Raw genomic sequence first — 19,328 nt, 5'->3', positions numbered from 1 at the left:
CTTTAAAAAAAATAAAAAGCCGCCATTTTTCCCAGCTGTGAGGTCTGTGGAAAGCTCTGTGGAAAACATGAAGTATTTCCCTGCCCCCATTATGGTTTTTGCTCGGGGTCAACCCTACATATATACATCAGGAAACTTAATCAACGAGACAAACTCTGAATTTCCCACTGGCAAAAGGTCTTGGGGTTTGCACCCTGCGGGTTTACTCTGCTAACAACGCCGCTCCCTTTCCACCCCAGTACATGGATCCAGCTCCCGATTCAAGGAGGTTCCTTGAACTAATGGGAAGGCAGGACAGATGCGAGAGATCCAACCCAATATCGGCAGAACAGACGCAAGAGATCCAACCCACCCCTTACAATAATTTGGCAAAAGGAGAAAAGGAAACGTTTCCAATGCTCACTGCTCCTGTAATATGTAGTTGAATCCGTTCGCTATGTTTTTATTTACAAGCACAAGATGCCAGCGAGTCAGGAAAGAGACCGTAGGCAGAAAACGCCATCTGCTAGATGGATCTGATGGCACAAACGTATAACGGCATTTTCAAACATAAACATTGTCAGTTCTACTGAACAACTTAGAAAAGTGTGGTTGTTTTTTTAAATTAGGAAGGCTCCTAACGCTTTGCATTGAACACCTATCAGAATCCGTTCAAGAGAACCAAAAAGCCAGAGCAAATGGTAAGAAAAGGCCCTGGAATTAAGGGCCAGCAAAGCACAGGGCTATGTCACCCCTCCTTCATTTCTAGAGGGTTTGGATGCCCCCCTCAAATGAATTTGGCATTTGTAGCAGTTGCGCTTGGTGGACTGGCAACTAGGTTCGGCATGTTTAAATGTGCCGGGTGTCTGTCCTATAATAAATGAACTCAAAGGCAGCCATGGGAAACTAATAACCAGGAAATCCACCTCGGAATTCCTATCAGCACACCCCGGCAAACAAAAAGATTACAAAGCACTGCACCATGATCCTTTACCATGACAGTCCCCATAGACATGGATGGACCATTGTGGAGAGTTATCTGAACTCCACACAGTGGAAATACAGGAAATGCCACTGCCTCTCCATGTAAAAGATTCTCAATCCTGTCTCTAATGACCTTTATCTATAAAGAAATCCTATTGGTTCCTGGGGAATTTACTTGAGGATCTCAGCACAGAAAATTCCATTTCGGGCAAAGGGAGAATCTAATTCCAAACTCATTTGGGGCTACTGACGGAGAGAACCCAAAATTATTGGGACAATGTATTTTAAAGGTAGAGTTAGCAAGCTTCGAGATTCCACAGGGTTCCGCTCCAAGCCTGAAAAATCCGGTGGTCCTCAGCAGCCTGCCACTATATATAGCCTAATTGCGTCAGGAATATCATAATGTTCCTAATTAAACTCTCAAGGACTCTCTAGCAATCGATAAAATTGCCGTCCTCTCTGTGTGGCTGAAATCTAGAAAAGGTTATCCTTTGCTCATTTTTTTTCCTGATTGCCAGAAAGGGGTAAGAAAATGAGTGACTTATTCCAAGCACATGACAGGGAAAAAATGGATGTGGAATATACAGAAGCTCTTCCCAAATTCATTCTGTCTCATACACACACACACACACACACACACACACACAGACATTAAATCATGAAACAAGTGTCTGCCTACAGGGATGGGGGAAAAGATAACCAAGGTTTAATTCTCTTGGAGAGATCAACGGGATCTGTTTGTAGCACGAAGTAGTTTCAAACAGCCAGCACTGATAGACAGGACTTAAAAACAAAAACCAACTGTCGTCCAAAATTCCAATTTGACACCGCTGTTTAGTCTGGATTGGCCCACGAATGTCACAACTAGGTTGAGTGGGGGGGGGGGGGGTAGAGGCACAGAAGTAATGAATTTGAAAGTGCTGGAAACACACACAAAAAGAAGCAGCACAATCTCCAAAACAGGGCACGCTTAACCTACAAAGGGCTTTGCAGACCCGGGGTACGATGTTGGTGGGAAGATCTCTACACTAGCCCCGTTGAAACAAAGCAGCCGGAGAGCGTTCACAGCAGCAGGGCCGGGCACAGTTCACAGGTTTTGCCGTTAATGTGATACGCGAGCAGCTGCAGAAATGTCGCTTCCGCACAAAAACTCCAGTGGTGCCCGGCGGGTTTCGAAGAAGAGCTGCGAGACTTCAAGAGGCTGAAAAGCGAGCCTGTCTACTCAATCGGCCCTTCCCCTTCAGTCCCCACGTGGATTATGGAGAACCTTGCGAGTAACGGGGACCCTGTGAGCCACAAGTCCACATGTGCAACGTCAACATTGAGTGTAAACAGAAGGTTGGCCATAGTAGCCATGAGTCAGCCCACGCTCGGCTTATTGCTATCGTATTCCGTCCAGGTAATGCACTTCTGGGTAGAGCGTGTTGAGGAGGATTGCCAGCAGATTGGCCCCGTCATGAAGGCATCGCTGAGGGTCCTTGATAAAGCCGGACGCCTGGGAGATCTGCTCCTGGTACACGGAGTAGTGTTTGTTGGAAGCCAGGGAGTCGAGAGCATGCAGCGCCTGCCAAGACAAGCAGGCAATGCATAAGAACATAAAAAAGGCCATGCAGGCTGTTCACACCGTGGCCAACCAGGAGCCTCTAGGAAGCCCACAAACAGGATGACTGCGGCAGCAGCATCCTGCCTGTGTTCCACAGCACCTAATATAATAGGCATGCTCCTCTGATCCTGGAGAGAATAGGTCTACATCATGACTAGTATTCATTTGGACTAGTAACCATGGATAGCCCTCTCCTCCATTAACATGCCCACCTCCCTCTTAAAGCCTCCCAAGTTATAAGAACATAAGAAAAGCCCTGCTGGATCAGACCCAGGCCCATCAAGTCCAGCAGTCTGTTCACACAGTGGTCAACCAGGTGCCTCTAGGAAGCCCACAAACAAGACGACTGCAGCAGGATTACCCTGCCTGTGTTCCACAGCACTTCATATAACAGGCATGCTCCTCTGAGACTTCAGATAATAGGTATGCATCATGACTAGTAGCCGTGGATAGCCCTATCCTCCATGAACATGCCCACTCCCCTCTTAAAGACTTCCAAGTTGGCAGCCATCACCATATCCTGGGGCAAGGAGTTCCACAATTTAAAGTGATCAATACTTTTGCTAACAAGGTGCATCCCTCACAGCATGCTCGCTAACAACAGGGCAGGCATAATCGTCAGCGAGGAGAGTGGGGTGGGAGACAGGATTTCCCCTCCCTAAGCCCCTGCCCTAACCGGGATGGCCTAGGCTAGGCCCGTCTCATCAGTCCAAGGTCGCTACACAGAGCCAGGCAGTGGCAAACCACCTCTTTTCATCTCTGCCCTGACACGGACGGCCTAGGATAGCCCAATCTTATCAGATCTCCAAAGCTAAACAGGGTCAGCCCTGGTCAGGGCTTGGAAGGGAGACCCCCAAGGAAGACCAGGGTCGCTACACAGAGGCAGGCAATGGCAAACCACCACCTCTGAACGACTCTAGCCTTGAAAACCCTACAGGGTCGCCACAAGTTAGCTGCAACCTGATGGCACTTTCCACCACTGCCAAGACTCCCCCCCCCCACTTGTAACACTTAACATGGATAAAGCGACATGGATCCAGCTGACTTGAATCCAGCTTGAGAGCCAGCATGGGGGTGGTGGTGGAGGAGAGTTGGTTTTTATATGCTGACTTTCTCTATCACTTAAGGAAGAATCAAACCAGCTACCATCACCTTCCCCTCCCCTCCCCACAACAGACACCCTGTGAGGTAGAATCATAGAGTTGGAAGGGACCACCAGGGCCATCAAGTCCAACCCCTGCATAATGCAGGAAATTCACAACTACCTCCCCACTCCACACCCCTGTGGACCAGAAGATGGCCAAGATGCCCTCCCTCTCATCATCTGCCTAAGGTCACAGAATCAGCATTGCTGACAGATGGCCATCTAACCTCTTCTTAAAAACCTCCAGGGAAGGAGAGCTTACCACCTCCCGAGGAAGCCTGTTCCACTGAGGAACCGCTCTAACTGTTAGAAAATTCTTCCTAATGTCTAGACAGAAACTCTTTTGATTTAATTTCAACCCGTTGGTTCTGGTCCGACCTTCTTGAGCAACAGAAAACAACTCGGCACCCTCCTCTATATGACAGCCCTTCAAGTACTTGAAGATGGTGATCATATCCCCTCTCAGTCTTCTCCTCTTCAGGCTAAACATACCCAGCTCCTTCAACCTTTCCTCATAGGACTTGGTCTCCAGACCCCTCACCATCTTTGTTGCCCTTCTCTGGACACGTTCCAGCTTGTCTACATCTTTCTTAAATTGCGGTGCCCAAAACTGAACACAGTACTCTAGTTGAGGTCTAACCAGAGCTGAGAGAGCTGTGACTAGCCCAAGGTCACCCAGCTGGCTTCGTGTGTAGGAGAGGGGGTGGGAAATCCAGCTCACCAGATTAGCCTCTGCCGCTCATGTGGAGGAGTGGGGAATCAAACCCGGTTCTCCAAATCAGAGTCTACCACTCCAAACCACCACTCTTAACCACTACAGTGTGGTGTAGTGGTTAAGAGCGGTGGTTTGGAGCGGTGGACTCTGATTTGGAGAACCGGGTTTGATTCCCCACTCCTCCACATGAGCGGCGGAGGCTAATCTGGTGAGCTGGATTTGTTTCCCCACTCCTCCACACGAAGCCAGCTGGGTGACCTTAGGCTAGTCACAGTTCTCTTAGAACTCTCTCAGCCTACCTCACAGGGTGTCTGTTGTGAGGAGGGGAAGGGAAGGTGATTGTAAGCCGGTTTGATTCTCCCTTAAGAGGTAGAGAAAGTCGGCATATAAAAACCAACTCTTCTCTTTTAGACACCAGGCCAAAACATTTCTGTTCACCCAGACTGAGGGTGATGATCTTTTGACACTGTTTTGTGTGTTTTTAGTTTGAAACTATGTATCTTAAGCTGCTTAATTATCTATTTTTTATGCTCTGGTTGATTTTTTTAAAACGTTGAGTTTCAATTAACAACTTATAATCTTTTGGGTCAGGGGTCCCCAACATTTTTGAGCTCATGGGCACATTAGGAATTCTGAGTCTGCTGGGCACAGCCACAAAATGGCTGCTGTAGGAGGTGGAGCCAGCTACAAAATGGCCGCCCCGGCATACCTTCAGTCACACAAGATCCTTGTGCTGTGGTGGCAGCTGCTGCCAAAAGCAACGTTTTTAAAAAATCTGCACAGCCAATCAAATCTCCAGGGGCCAATCAGAAGTCTTGCTGGGCAGTAGCTCCACCTGCACCCCTACTTTCTACAAACACTTGACGGGTGCCAGAAAAGTTGCCAGCAGGCACCAGGGTGCCCAAGGGGAAAACACTCGAGAGACAGAGAGAGAGAGAGAGATAGCAGGGCATGCCAGAAACACACAGTGGCAGGTGGCAGAATCAACCCAAAGCTACCTGCTGAGCTTTGGCGGACAGCTGCAGTTCTGTGCCGGGCCGCAGCCGGATCTGATTCTCCTCAGGAATTTGCACCAACAGGAAGGCCGACATACTGCGAGAGACCACCCGAAACCTTGAGCGAGGAAGCGAAGAGGTGAATGCCGGAATTATTCAGCTGGGTTGGAATGCACATGTGCATATTGGAAGGAGGGGACACCTACCCCTTTGCCTTCACAAATATTATCTGCGATACATTGTGCCTAAAATGATATGTCGATTGTATTTTGTCTATTATACTGACTCACTCTGCAATCTGCCTCCCTTCCCAGTGAGAAAGACAAATAACCTAAACCTTGAAACCCCTGAACATGTGTTATTCAAATGCAAACTGTACGATCATAAACGCACAAGATCATTGATCCCACTACTTGCAGACTGTCCTAGAGTTTTGAGGAAACAAAGTCTTAAGCTTTTATTACAGGGAAGAAGGAGAAGGAGGGGGAAGAGGAGGAAGAAGAGGAAGAGGAGGAAGAAGAGAAAGAGGAGGAAGAGGAAGAGGAGGAGGAAGAAGAGGAAGAGGAAGAAGAAGAGGGAAAAGAAGAGGAGGAGGAGGAGGAAGAAGAGGAAGAGGAAGAAGAAGAATTGGTTTTTATATGCCGACTTTCTCTACCACTTAAGGGAGAATCAAACCTGCTTACAAACCTGCTTACAATCACTTTCCCCTCCCCTCCCCACAACAGGCACCCTGTGAGGTAGGTGGGGCTGAGAAAACTGTGACTAGCCCAAGTTCACCCAACGGGCTTCGTGCGTAGGAGTATGGAAACCAATCCAGTTCACCAGATGAGCTTCCGCTGCTCATGTAGAGGAGAGGGGAATCAAACCCGGTTCTCCAGATCAGAATTCACCGCTCCAAACCACCGCTCTTAACCACTACACCATGCTGGCTCTCAGAGTTCCCAGATTTGCTTGGCTAGCAATTAAAGTAAGGCAGAGCTGGACTAAATCTATGCAATAGCCAAGAAGCATGGGAACCTGACTGGAACCTTTCAGACTGGTTTTATACTAATCTTACGAATATATATGACTAGGTTATTGTTGTAGTGTCCTTGTCATTTTAAGTACTGTAATTTAAGCCACATTTTGTCTACGTGCTTTACTGTTCATCAAGTAATTCTGTAATCCTGTTTTATTTGATGGTCTATGACCGTAAATAAATAACGTAACCTAACCTAAACGAATAAATACCTGTTTGACAGAGGGGATTTCCTGCCCAGGCCAATAGCCCCGAGTATCCCGGAGGTGAGCCTCTCTTCGGCCAGCAGGGACTGCCGGCCTTGTAAGGAGGTTAGCGTCCGGATGACCGCCTCTGTCAGGATGGTGTCGTCTTGCTCGGTTTGGAGGAGGCAGAGCTGCAGGACTTTGTGCCACCAAAGGAACAGCTTAGCTTCGTCTTGCGTAGAGCTGGGGAGGGGGGAAAATGACACAAAGACGGCCACAGTTAGAAACCAATCATCTTGCCGTCGTCTTCAGGAGTCAACGTCCAGCTAAAGTTTTATATGGAAAGCCCTTGCAGAAATTCAAAAAAGCCAGAGGAGGTGAAGGTACCAAAACATCCATGCCTCTATTTCCCTCCAAGGCAGAATACAGCTGATCCCCCCCAGATAGGGAACACTGCTAAAACGTGGATCTAAAACATAGAAACAGAGCTGGAAGGGACCTTAAGGGCCATCTAGTAGTAGTAGAAGAAGTAGAAGTAGAAGAAGAAGTAGTAGTAGAAGTAGTAGTAGAAGTAGTAGAAGAAGAAGAAGAAGTAGAAGGAGAAGAAGTAGAAGAAGTAGAAGTAGAAGTAGAAGAAGAAGAAGAAGAGTTGGTTTTTATATGCCAACTTTCCCTACCACTTAAGGAAGCATCAAACCGTCTTACAATCCCCTTCCCTTGGACTAGATGACCCTGGTGGTCCCAACTGTTAGCATACGGGCCTGCCCCCCCATCCCGGACGGAATCTGGCAACCCCGTGCTGACACTTGACTACTCCGCTGGCCGCGCGCCCGCCCCAAACGCTACGGGACGGTCACTGCGCGCTCCGTCGTCACGGACTCAGCCGCTCCTGCGAGCGCCGTGCAGCTAGCAGTTAGGAAGCAGATGCAGGGGCAGCCTCAGGTGAACCAGAGAGAAGCCATGTTCCTGTATAGGCTCTATTCCAGCTGCAGCCATGTCAAGAGAAGCAGAATGTTAGGAAATCAGTGTCAAGCACCCCCCCTTGCAACATCCACCGCTTAATGGGCCATCAGCAGCAATCCAGATATCATGATGAGTCATCCCTCCAACCCAGCCGCAGCGACCCCAGGACGTTTGCACAGATCGCTCCCATTGTTCCTGAATGCTAATCTCGTCAGCAGAGAAGTTCCAGTTGCAAAAGCCATTGGAATCAGAATAGATTTCCAAATTCTCACTACTCCACCCCAAGCCACAGATTAAGTCTGTTGTCACCTTTTTGCCACCTGGGAACCTAGGAGGGGTTAAACCCTTCTCCCCACCCCCAGAAAAACAGTATAACTGGGGTGCTCCCAGCCCATTCACTCTCTCTCCCTTGGGCCTTCCCCTCCATACTGCCTGGCACTCTGCCAGAGTGGGTGTTCATGCTTGGACACCTAGCCCCCCCCCCCGTCCCCTTTTTATCCCCCAAAGCTGCATGGAATTCAGGACGAACAACTACTCTGAAGAGAGGTGCAGTATATTTCCTCCTCTGCCTGCCACATGGCGAAAGTTTCTTTATTCCTCTCTTTTATTCCTAGACTCTGTATGTTGTGTGATGTGTATGTGTAGTTTTGTATGTTATGTGTGAACATATAATCTGAGTAAATTCCTTTTAACCTAATTCCATTGCTTCTGCCTCTTTACTGGTCATGGTATGGACTCTGGTAGATAAAGGTTGCATCCCAGCTCAAGTTAGGCCCATTGCCGGTTATTGATTCGCTAATTCCCCCATATAACAATTCATAACCGGGCATTTTGGCTAACACTTCCAATTCTAAGATTCTATGAGTGGGGAATCAAACTGGGTTCTCCAGATTAGTGTCCGCCGCTCATGTGGAGGAGTGGGGAGTCAAACACGGTTCTCCAGATTAGCATCCGCCGCTCCAAACCACCGCTCTTAACCAGTACACCACGCTGTATACAGAAATTGGTAGTTTGGGATTAGAAATCCTGCTCCTTCACCCCCTTGTCAAAACCAAAACTAGCTTCTGCACTAATTCCCCCCCCAAGGTGCCAATACCTGGGGTACACCTCCTCCAGCCACTTGCTCAGAGTCAGCAGCACCCTCATTTCATTGGCCAGGGTCTGCTCGGCATTCAGCTGCTGCAGCGTGAAGACGTAGAGGGTCAGGTAGCTCCCTAGGGAAAGGCACTCCTGCAGGAAATCTTCGGCGGTGAGCTCGGGCACCTGCAAGGCGGCTACGATGGGGCCCCAACCCAAGCCCTGGCTCAGCGGGGAATCTGCAAGCCAAAGGAACAAAATTGAGTCTGCCTGGTGCTGAGTCAGACCCTTAGTCGATCAAGGTCAGTATTGTCTACTCAGACCGGCAGCTGCTCTCCAGGGTCTCAGGCAGAGGTCTTTCACATCACCTGCTTGCCTAGTCCCTTTAACTGGAGATGCCAGGGATTGAACCTGGGACCTTCTGCATGCCAAGCAGAGGCTCTTCCACTGAGCCATGGTCTCTCCCCCATGCACATGAAGCTACCTTATACTGAATCAGGCCATTGGTGCAACAAGGTCAGTATTGTCTACTCAGACAGGCAGCAGCTCTCCAGGGTCTCAGGCAGAGGTCTTTCACATCACCAGCTGCTTGGATGGGAGACCTCCAAGGAATTCCAGGGTTGCTACGCAGAGGAAGGCAATAGAAAACCACCTCTGCTCATTTCTTGCCTTGAAAACCCCATGATGAGGATGCCGTATGTTAGTTGCAACTTGACAGCTCGCTTTATCTATGCATTTCTGCTGGGTACCATAGGGAAGGGGCTCCAAGGAGGAAGGTGACCCTGGGAGGGCATCAAACTCAGCAACAGGTTTCCAAGGATTCTCCCCAGTATGTCCCACCACCCACTTGCCCCCGAGGTTCTGAAATTCTATGCCAATGTGTAAAGTGCTCTAAATTACATGTGAGCGAAGGCAGCATGGTATAGCCCAATCTCGTCAAATCTTGGACGCTAAGCAGGGTCAGCCCTGGTAAGTATTTGGGTGGGAGACCCAAGGAATTCCAGGATTGCTATGCACAGGAAGGCACTGGCAAACCACCTCTGTTAGTCCCTTGCCTTGAAAACCCCATAAGAGGTCGCCATAAGTCGGTGCAACTTGACGGTACTTTACATACACACACACAAATTACATGCAGTAAATAATTATCATTGCATGGTATGCCTGGATATGGGGAAAGCCACCCAGGGCTGTCCAAAGTCCAAAACAAGGCACCTAAAATGAGGGGCGAGACAGACGCCCTTCTCTCTCTCTCACCTTCATTAAAATAGGCGGTGACGCAGGCTTCTGTGGTCTCCGCCATCTGCCGGACCGACGCCAGGCTCTGGCAGGCGGCTGTCAGGAGTGGCATTACCCCTAAGCCGCGCATGCTGGCCCCGATCCAGTTCCGCAGGGCCACCCGGAGAGACTCGGCTGTCGAAACACTGGCGTTATTCAGCATCGTCAGGGCTTCCGTGAAGAGGCTGCTTAAGGCCAGGTGGCGAGCCCGCACGTCCGCATCTGAAAAGGAAGTAAAAGCCTCATGGGAAGGGCCCCCCAACCCGGTTGAACCTGTGGGCACATCTGGAATCTGGATGTGGTGCAGCGGGCGCGGCAACAAAACGGCGGCCGCGAATTGGCTCCCGCGGGAGGCAGAGCCAGCCACAAAATTCTGGAATTCTGATACAGCATGGTGGGTGCAGCAACAAAATGGATGCCACAAAATGGCCACCGCAGGAGGAGGAGCCCACCACAAAACGATGGCCACAGTTTAACTTCAGTAACACACTGCAGATCCTTGTGCTGTGGGGTGGCAGCTGCTGCCAAAGCAATGCTGGACAAAAGCCACCTCCTAAAAACACTTGGCGGGTGCTGGAAAAGATGCCGGCGGGCGTTGTGGCGCCAGCATGGTGTAGTGGTTAAGAGCGGTGGACTCTGATCTGGAGAACCGAGTTTGGTTCCCCTCTCCTCCAAATGAGCGGCGGACGCTGATCTGGTGAACCGGGTTGGTTTCCCCACTCCTACACACAAAGCCAGCTGGGTGACCTTGGGCCAGTAACCGCTCTCTCAGCCCCACCCACCTCATAGGGTGTCTGTTGTGGGGAGGGGAAGGTGATTGTAAGCCGGTTTGATTCTCCCTTAAGTGGTAGAGAAAGTCAGCATATAAAAACCAACTCTTCTTCTTCTTCCACGTTGGGGATCCCTGCTCTTGGGAATGGCTGGCCTGGGAAAGGGGGGATGGCCTGGGGGGGATGGCCTGGCAGCCGCCTCTCCAAAGGGAGATATTCCCCAGCCCTGCTGAACAGCAAGATTTGAGTCATAGAATCATAGAGTTGGAAGGGACCTCCAGGGTTATCTAGTCCAACCCCTTGCACAATGCCGGGAATTCACAATACCTCCCCCTCACACCCCCAGTGACCCCTTACTCCACGCCCAGAAGATGGCCAAGATGCCCTCCCTCTTATGAGCTGCCTAAGGTCATAGAATCAGCATTGCTGACAGGTGGCCATCTAGCCTCTGCTTAAAAACCTCCAGGGAAGGAGCACTTACCACCTCCTGAGGAAGCCTGTTCCACTGAGGAACCACTCTGACTGTTAGGTCCAGTAGCACCTTAAAGGCCAACAAGATTTCCAGGGTATGTGCTTTCGAGAAGGGAGCTTTGACTATTGAAAGCTATACCCTGGAAATCTTCTCTAAGGTGCTACTGGACTCAAATCTCGCTCTTTTACTGCAGACCAACATGGCTACTTACCAGAAAGCCCTGCTCCAGAAGAACGTCTAAGTGGAGGACCCGGGTCCAAACCTGAGCCCTTCTCTAGCACTGAGCAATGGCCCACCTCTGGACTGAGACGAGGAAAGGATGCTGGGATGTCACTTCTGAGCACAACATCAGAGGCATCTCCAAGACCACCAGCTTGCATCTTCCAAGAGACAGTAGTGGCCTGACCAGGAAGCTGAGTGATGCAGCGACCTCAGGCTGCAGATGTGGGGCGACCCTGGTCCCTCCTCTTCCCGCCACACACAGACACACACCTGGAAAGGAGTTTCAGGAAGGTAGCCATGTTGGTCGGCAGTAGAAGGGCTAGATTCGAGTGAACTTGCACCTTAGAGACCCATAGGATTTTCACGGTGTAAGCCTTCAAGAATCAGAGCTTCATGGCTGATGAAGGGAGCTTTGACTCACGGAAGTTCACACCCCAAAGATCTTGTTGGTCATCGCCCCCCACCCCCCGAGAACCTCCTGTTGAGCCAACCTGGAGGGTTGAAGATGACGATGTCATCTAGCAGCTTCTGCATCTCCTGCTCCAGGACCGACAGGCTGATTTTCCCATTCTGCTCCAGGATGCTGAGGAAATGGACCGTCTGGCGGACGTAGGCTCGGCACTTGAGGGTCGCATCCTAGGAAAAGTTAAAGAAAACGGCTGAACCTCACCCTGCTCTTTATTTTTTTTAGAAATTTTTTTTTATTTTTCTTAATTCAATCACATACATTTCATTAACATTGTTAACATAATTCTCTCTGCATCTACAATATATCTATATTATATTGGTCTCCTAAATTCTATTTTCTAACTTCCCCATCACCCTCCTCCATCTCTTATAGTCCCAGATGTCCTCTTCACGATTAGTATCTAATTCATCATAGTTCATTATATCAAATTTTACTTCAGCTTAATTTAAACTTAATTTTCTTCTCCCTCTAAAGAGGAGGTGCTTGCTATTTAACAGTTGAATTAGAGTAAGTCATAACCTATTACATTTTTCATTTTTAGTTCATTGTCACAATATACAATCCAGCTCTCCCATTCCCTCAAAAATTCTTCATTTTCATCCTGATTTATCAACGCAGTCAGTTTCGCCATCTCCGCCAGTTCAAACATTTTCATGATCCAATCCTTTTTCTCCAGAATCTCAGATGTCTTCCATTTAGCTGCATAAACTAACCTTGCAGCCGTGGTGGCATAAAGCAAAAAGGTTCTCTGTGTTAAAATATAGTCAGGTATAATACTTAGCAACATCATCTCGGGTGTTTTAGGGATATTTGTAAAATTTATCTTAGTTCATTATAAATCATATTCCAGTAGTTCTTAGCTTTGTCACAAAGCCACCAAACATGGTAGAATGAACCAATTTTCTCCTGGCATTTCCAGCAAACTAGCGACTTTGTACCATACATTTTAGACAGTTTTTTTGGAGTAAGATACCATCCGTAAATCATCTTGTAGATATTCTCCTTTAACGACTGAGAACGGACCTTTTTCATGTCTCTCGACCAGAGTCTTTCCCAACAGTTCATAGGGATATTATGACCAAGAGTATGAGCCCAGGTTATCACTGTTGGTTTGTTTCTTGTTCCGTATACAATACTAGCAGGAGTTTGTACATCCTTGAAATTAAGTGGTCTGAAGTGTCCAACAAACCCTGTTGAAAAGTTGATTTATCTTTATGAAATCCTATTTTCATATCTTGTAAGTATACAGATTTTATTTGATAATATTGGAACCAGGTTAAGTGTTCTTTAACATCCTCAAAATCCTTCAAGACATATTGTCTATCTTTCCATTTTAAAAGGTCCTGATATATAATAAATTGGGATGGTCTTAATGGTCGTAAGGTTAACATTTCCTGTGAAGAAATCCACAACGGTGTCTTAGTCTCCAACAAATGTTTATATCTTAACCATATTTTAATCAATGATGATCTGATAATAAGATGTTGAAAAACCATGTGCATCTTAAGTTTATCATACCACAAATAGCCATGCCATCCAAATCTATTGTTAAAACCTTCCAAATCCAATAATCGAGTATTTTTTAATGTCATCCAGTCTTTTAGCCAGACCAAAGCAGAAGCCTCCGCATAAAGTTTAAAGTTCGGTAGAGCAAAACCCCCTCTTTCTTTTAAGTCTACTAAGTATTTATAGGGAATTCTTGGTTTTTTCCCTTGCCAAATAAAGTTCAACAAGTCTTTTTTCCACATGTCAAAATACTTAATTTGCGTAATTATCGGTAAATTCTGAAACAAAAATAACAGCCTAGGTAATACATTCATTTGAATTGTTGAAATACGGCCCAGTAAAGAAATATTTTTATTAGACCATGACATCATCTCTTTCTTAATTACTTCCCAGAGTTTAATATAGTTGTTCGTCAATAGATCTTTACTTTTATTTGTAATCCAAATTCCCAGATACTGTACTTTACTTGTTCTCTCCCATTTCGAAATGGTCATAAAATCCCTTTGTTCTTCTTTGGTAAGATTCTTGAATAGTATCTGAGTCATGTCTTGATTGATCTTAAACCATGAAACTTCACTATATTGTTTCAATACCATCAAGTTGTTTATAGATCTGTTTGGGTAATCCAAAATTAGCAATAAGTCATCTGCAAAAGTTCTCAATTTATACTCATGTTTATTTACTTTTAAACCGTGGATTGCTTCCATATCACGTATTTTACTGCAGAGAGTTTCCAAAGTCAAAATAAATAGTAAAGGAGAAAGTGAACAACCTTGTCTTGTTCCTTTTTGTATGTCACATGGAGCTGAGATTGATTCATTCACCAATATTTTGGCTTTTGTACATTATAGATAGCATCAATTTCAGTGCAGAATCTGGTTCCAAAATTCATCTTTTCCAATACTTTTTTCATATATTCCCACGAAACCATATCAAAAGCCTTTTCAGCATCTAAAAATATAAAAGCCGCTTTATATTGATTATGATGTTCATAATATTCTAAAGCATTTAATAGTATCCTCAAATTGTCCTTTATCTGCTTTCCTGGAACAAAGCCCGCTTGATCTTCATGTATCAAGGTTGTAATGATTTGCTTTAATCGACCGGATAGTATTGAGGCATATATTTTATAGTCCACATTTAATAAGGATATTGGCCTATAATTAGTTACTCTCTCTGGGTCCTTCCCGGATTTATGAATTAATGATATGAAAGCGTCTCAGGAGCTTGACCAGTTTCTAATATTGAATTACATACCTCCAAGAAAGGGTTCTTGAGGTCTTCTTTGAATAATTTAAAGAACATAGCCGTAATTCCATCTGTGCCAGGTGATTTGTCAATCTTTTGTTTAGATATTGCTTCTTCCAGTTCCGTCATCGTAATTGCGGCATCCATCTGTTCATTTTGTTCAGAGGTTAACTTGTTGACATTTACAGTACTCAATTTTTTTTCCATTTCCCCCCCTGAAATCAAATCTTTTTTTGTACAACTGGGCATAAAATAGTTCAAATTCTTTCTGAATATCTGATGTGCTGTATATCGGTCCTTTTACTGTATCTTATTAATTATCTTTTTTTGCCTTGAATCTCTCAATTGACTAGCCAGGAGTTTGCCAGGTTGATTAGCATGTTCAAATTGTCGCTGCTTCACAAATTTCAAGTTTTTGTTCATCTCTTCCATAACTACTAGATTAAGTTGGTGCTTCGTCGTCGTAATTTTCTGAATAATATCCAGTCTTTGATCTTCATTTTGCTCTAGAACAAGTTGTTGTTCTAAACATTGCAGATTTCAAAGTATTTCATTCATTTGCTGTAATTGTTTTCTCCTCCATGAAGTATTTTTCTGGATCATAAATCCTCTCAAGACAGCTTTAAAGGCATCCCAAACTATATTTAAGCTAGTCTCTCCTTTCAAATTCATTTCAAAAAAATCCTCTAGTAGTTTGTGTACTTCTTTTTTGATGTTCTCATCACGCAAAAGTTTGTCATTTAGTCTCCACCTAAAAGCTTGTCTATTACTCCATTCAAAAGAGACCGGATTATCATCAGAAAAAGTCCTGGGAAGTATTTGTACCTTACGAAGTTGGGTAAATACTGATTTACTTGCCCATATCATGTCAATCCGAGAGTGTGAATTATGTCTTGCAGAGTAAAAAGTGTATTCTCTCGATGTAGTATTAAGTGTTCTCCAAACATCTTGTATTTTATGTTCCTCTGCTAGTTGGAAAAAAGTTTTGGGCAGAGAGCCTTCTTTATTATCTTTGGCCTTTTTTTTATCTATCGCACAATCAATGACTCCATTAAAATCTCCTAGTAACATTATTTGTTCATGTGCATGTTGTTGTAAGACGTCATTCAGTTTTTGATAAAATTGTGCTTTTCTGTCATTTGGTGCGTAGATCCCTACCACCAGTGTTTTCTGGCCTAATATTTTAAGCCTTACCATCTGTATTCTGCCCTCCTCGTCTTTATATACAAATTCAGGTGCTAGTGAAGGATGTGCATAAATAACTAGTCCTTTAGTCTTTGTGTTTGAGGAGGCAATGAAAATTTCCCCCAAAGATTTTCTTTCGAGGTATTTTCTGTCTTTTTTTGCAATATGAGTTTCCTGCAAACAAATCAGAGAGTATCTTTGTTGTTGTAAGAATTTAAAAATCCGACCCCTTTTCACTTTTTCATTAAGTTCATTCACATTCCATGAAAACACTTTAGCCATATTGTCAAGATATTATATTTTAAAGTCCACCTGTGGCTCCTTTCACTGAGTCCTCATCTTCTTCTTGACTGGAGTCGTGCTGTAGTTCAGATGGTGCTCCTACAAGTTCTTTCTTGTATTTCCTCAAAAATTTCCCAACATCTTCTTTAGTTGTTATAGTAAACTTCACTTCTTTGTAAGTAAAGATTAATCCCTGTGGTAGCGACCATCTATATTTGATTCCATTCTTCCTCAAAGTTGCTGTGAACTCCTTGAATAATGCTCGTTTTGTCATCAGATGTCTAGGAATGTCCTTCAGGAGAATTAGTGGGTTACCTTCCAAAATTATTGGTTCTTTATAGTGATATTGCATCATCATGTCTTTCATTCTGATGTCATAAAAAGATATCATGACATCCCTTGCTTTTGCTCTTTTAAGATTGGGAGGCAAAGGTATCCTATAAATTCTATTTACTGCATTATCCAAGTCTTGCTCCTCCACATGGAACAACACTGCTAATTCTTTTATCAGGGATTCTCTGGTGGTACCACAGTCTTCAGGTAAATTTTGTATGCGTAGATTAGCCTCTCTGACTTTCAAGTCCATCACTGCCAGTTGGTCTTTTGTGGATTCTTCATGCAAATGCAATTTATCCAATTGTTTATCATGCATTTCCACCTTTTTCTTCACCTCTCTGTGTTCTTCTGTCATCTTTTTGACAGAAATATCCATTGCCTTTATGTCCGTTTGCGATGTAGTCATCTGTGTCTTCATCTCCTGGACTTCTTTGGTGACATTGTCCATTTTTCCAACCAGTAGTTCTGTTTGCTGTAACATCTGCTTTTCCATTAGTTTAGTAAAGGTCTCAGTCTGTCTGGTCAAAAGTTCTTGCTTTCCCCCCCGTTTCTCGGTTGCCATCTCTGTAGTCGGTTTAGGTATTGCTGGGCTATGCAGAGATCCTGAGCGTTGCCTTGGCACAGACATACAAACCCAAAAATCTCAATGTAAGTCTAAAACAATTCCAGTGGTTCCAGCAGTACACTCCAGCAGTTCCACTCCAACAGATCTATTTCAATAATTCCATTCCGATTTGCCTTCAATATTTCAGCCTGTCTATGTCCTCCCACCTATTTCGCTTTGTTTTTGTAGAAAATAGCTTCCAATTTACTTTAAAAATCAAGTTTAAAAATTTCAGGTACCATAGAGTTTAGGGACGCTCTAGGTCGGCTTCTAGGACAGGAAGTAGGAAGTACCTCGGACCTTCTATCCCCTCCTCTATGCTGTTGGTAGTCGGATGCAGTTACCTGCTGCACAGGGAGGAGGCATTCGGTCCATCGGTCTTGTTTGCAGCCAGAGTTCTCTGTCCACAGCCCTTGCCAGTTAACTCTGTGTGTTATTATAATCGAGTAGATTTCATCTTGGAGTCCATTGCTAAGAGGTGGGACTTCCTGTCAGGCTGCTATCTCGGTTTCGTTATTGCCTCTGTCTCTGTGCTGTGTTGTCTGCTCCCCAAGGTCGCATGCCTAGGCCTGGGAACTCAGCTCCTGGGAAACTGTATTCATGCGTGTAATCTCCCGCCTTGCCTGCCTTATAATATCTCCCAGCTAGTGAGCCTCTCAGAGCTGTCATTTTATCCGTTTGCACTGTATGCCTATTTGATCAGTAAAAACCATCTGTTTGGACTCTATATGACTTTGTGGTGATTTCTGGTTCTGTGGGCCAAGGGCTGACATTATGACAGCTCTGAGACAGCAAACGTGGCTTCACTTATGAGAGTGCGACAGCAACCGGAGTCAATTAGTGCTTTGACGGGGATTTGTGGACCTCCGTTAAGTTGTTGTAAAACTGCATCCACGTAGACGGTGGAGTCCACTTCTTTGATTTTGGTAGGAGCATTCGGTTTGATAGGAAGATCCTGAGAGGTCTGTGGAGATGCTCCATTCACCACAGACCGGAGCCGTTTTTTGACAAGTCGAGGGGAGATTCCAGGTTTAAGGCTGGAGAAATCCAAGGGTTTTCCTCATCCGAAGAGGGAAAGCTGTCCCCCAATGGGGCACTTGTAATCCGAGACCCGGCGGGGTCGTTGGAAGCAGGCAGGGAGGCTGGGTCCCCGGCATGGAGTGCAGAGGGTGTGGGCCTTCCCGGAGCTGCGCTGCGGGTGGCCGCGGTGCCTCTGCGTGGTGGACGACCTCGGGCGCGGGTTGTCGTGCTGGGACGAAATAATTCCTGGCGGCGTGGGCAAACGGCTGCAAAGTGGCCCATTTCTCCGCATGTAAGACAGGCACCCCTCTGAAATCGGGCTTCACGTTCCTGGAACGGACGTGGGGGATTTCGTGGGACGAGCAGTGGTGCCTTGGGTTGAGGCTTTTGGGTGCCCTTCTCCTTGTGTTTTTGACGGACGAGAGAAATAAAGCGGCGGCGGCTTTCCACTTCCTCGGCTAATAGGATCCAGCCACGCAGAGGCACCGCGTCCACCGCAAAAATCCTATGGACTGAGCAATGCCAAGCCGCCTTTCTGGCCCTCAAACGCCTCTTCACTTCGGAGCCGGTGCTACGGCACCCAGACCCAAATCGAATGTTCATTGTGCAAGTCGATGCTTCCGATGTAGCCATGGGAGGGGCTCTCCTCCAGCAAGGACCGGACGGTCTTCTTCACCCTTGCGCTTACTTTTCAAAAAAATTTGCGCACGCTCAATTAAACTGGCCCATCTGGGAGAAAGAGGCCTCTGCAGTTCATCATGCACTGACTTTATGGCGGCAATTCTTAGAAGGGTCTACAGTACCCTTTGAAGTTTGGACCGATCACAAAAATCTAGCTGCCCTCACGGGGTCCCATAAGCTATCGGCGAAGCAACAACGGTGGGCGGAGTTCTTTGCTCAGTTCCGTTTCACCCTGAAGCACGTCCCTGGGAAGCAGAACGTTCTCGCGGATGCCCTCTCCCGTTTACCACAATATCCGGTAAAACTCGAGAGACCCACCAACTCTCTGTTCACCCCTATGCAACGTGGGGCCCTACCTATGCTGGCTGTGCAAACCCGATCCCAGCATCAGCACACCTTCCCTAACTCGCAAGCTCCGCCAGCCCAACCGGCTGCCCAGCCGCCACCGCAACAGACCGGAGTTCCCGCCCCTCCTACCCCTCCGACCGCTCAGCCGCCTGCAGTCTGCGCGCCGCCGCACGTAAGCACTAGCCCTATAACTATTTCTCAGATCTCCATGACCGACGGGGGGGCTCCCTCCAAAATCCCCATCTCC

The 19,328-nt window shown here is 46.4% G+C and overlaps 1 protein-coding gene across 1 annotated transcript in view; it reads right to left on the bottom strand.

Moving 5' to 3' along the window:
• Positions 1-2,344: 2,344 nt before the first annotated feature.
• Positions 2,345-19,328, bottom strand: part of EPG5 (ectopic P-granules 5 autophagy tethering factor) — an 86,882-nt gene continuing 69,898 nt past the window's right edge. The window contains exons 39-44 of the mRNA XM_056849080.1: positions 11,894-12,038; positions 9,918-10,160; positions 8,683-8,902; positions 6,651-6,866; positions 5,424-5,538; positions 2,345-2,527 (exon numbers count right to left, since the gene is read on the bottom strand). Of these exons, the coding sequence (XP_056705058.1) occupies positions 2,345-2,527; positions 5,424-5,538; positions 6,651-6,866; positions 8,683-8,902; positions 9,918-10,160; positions 11,894-12,038 (1,122 nt within the window). The remainder of the gene's footprint in view (positions 2,528-5,423; positions 5,539-6,650; positions 6,867-8,682; positions 8,903-9,917; positions 10,161-11,893; positions 12,039-19,328) is intronic.

Source organism: Euleptes europaea, chromosome 4 (assembly GCF_029931775.1).
Source record: "Euleptes europaea isolate rEulEur1 chromosome 4, rEulEur1.hap1, whole genome shotgun sequence".
Classification (NCBI taxonomy): Eukaryota; Metazoa; Chordata; class Lepidosauria; order Squamata; family Sphaerodactylidae; genus Euleptes; species Euleptes europaea.
Note: the sequence above shows the minus strand (reverse complement) of the source record. Positions and strands in the feature narration are given on the sequence as shown.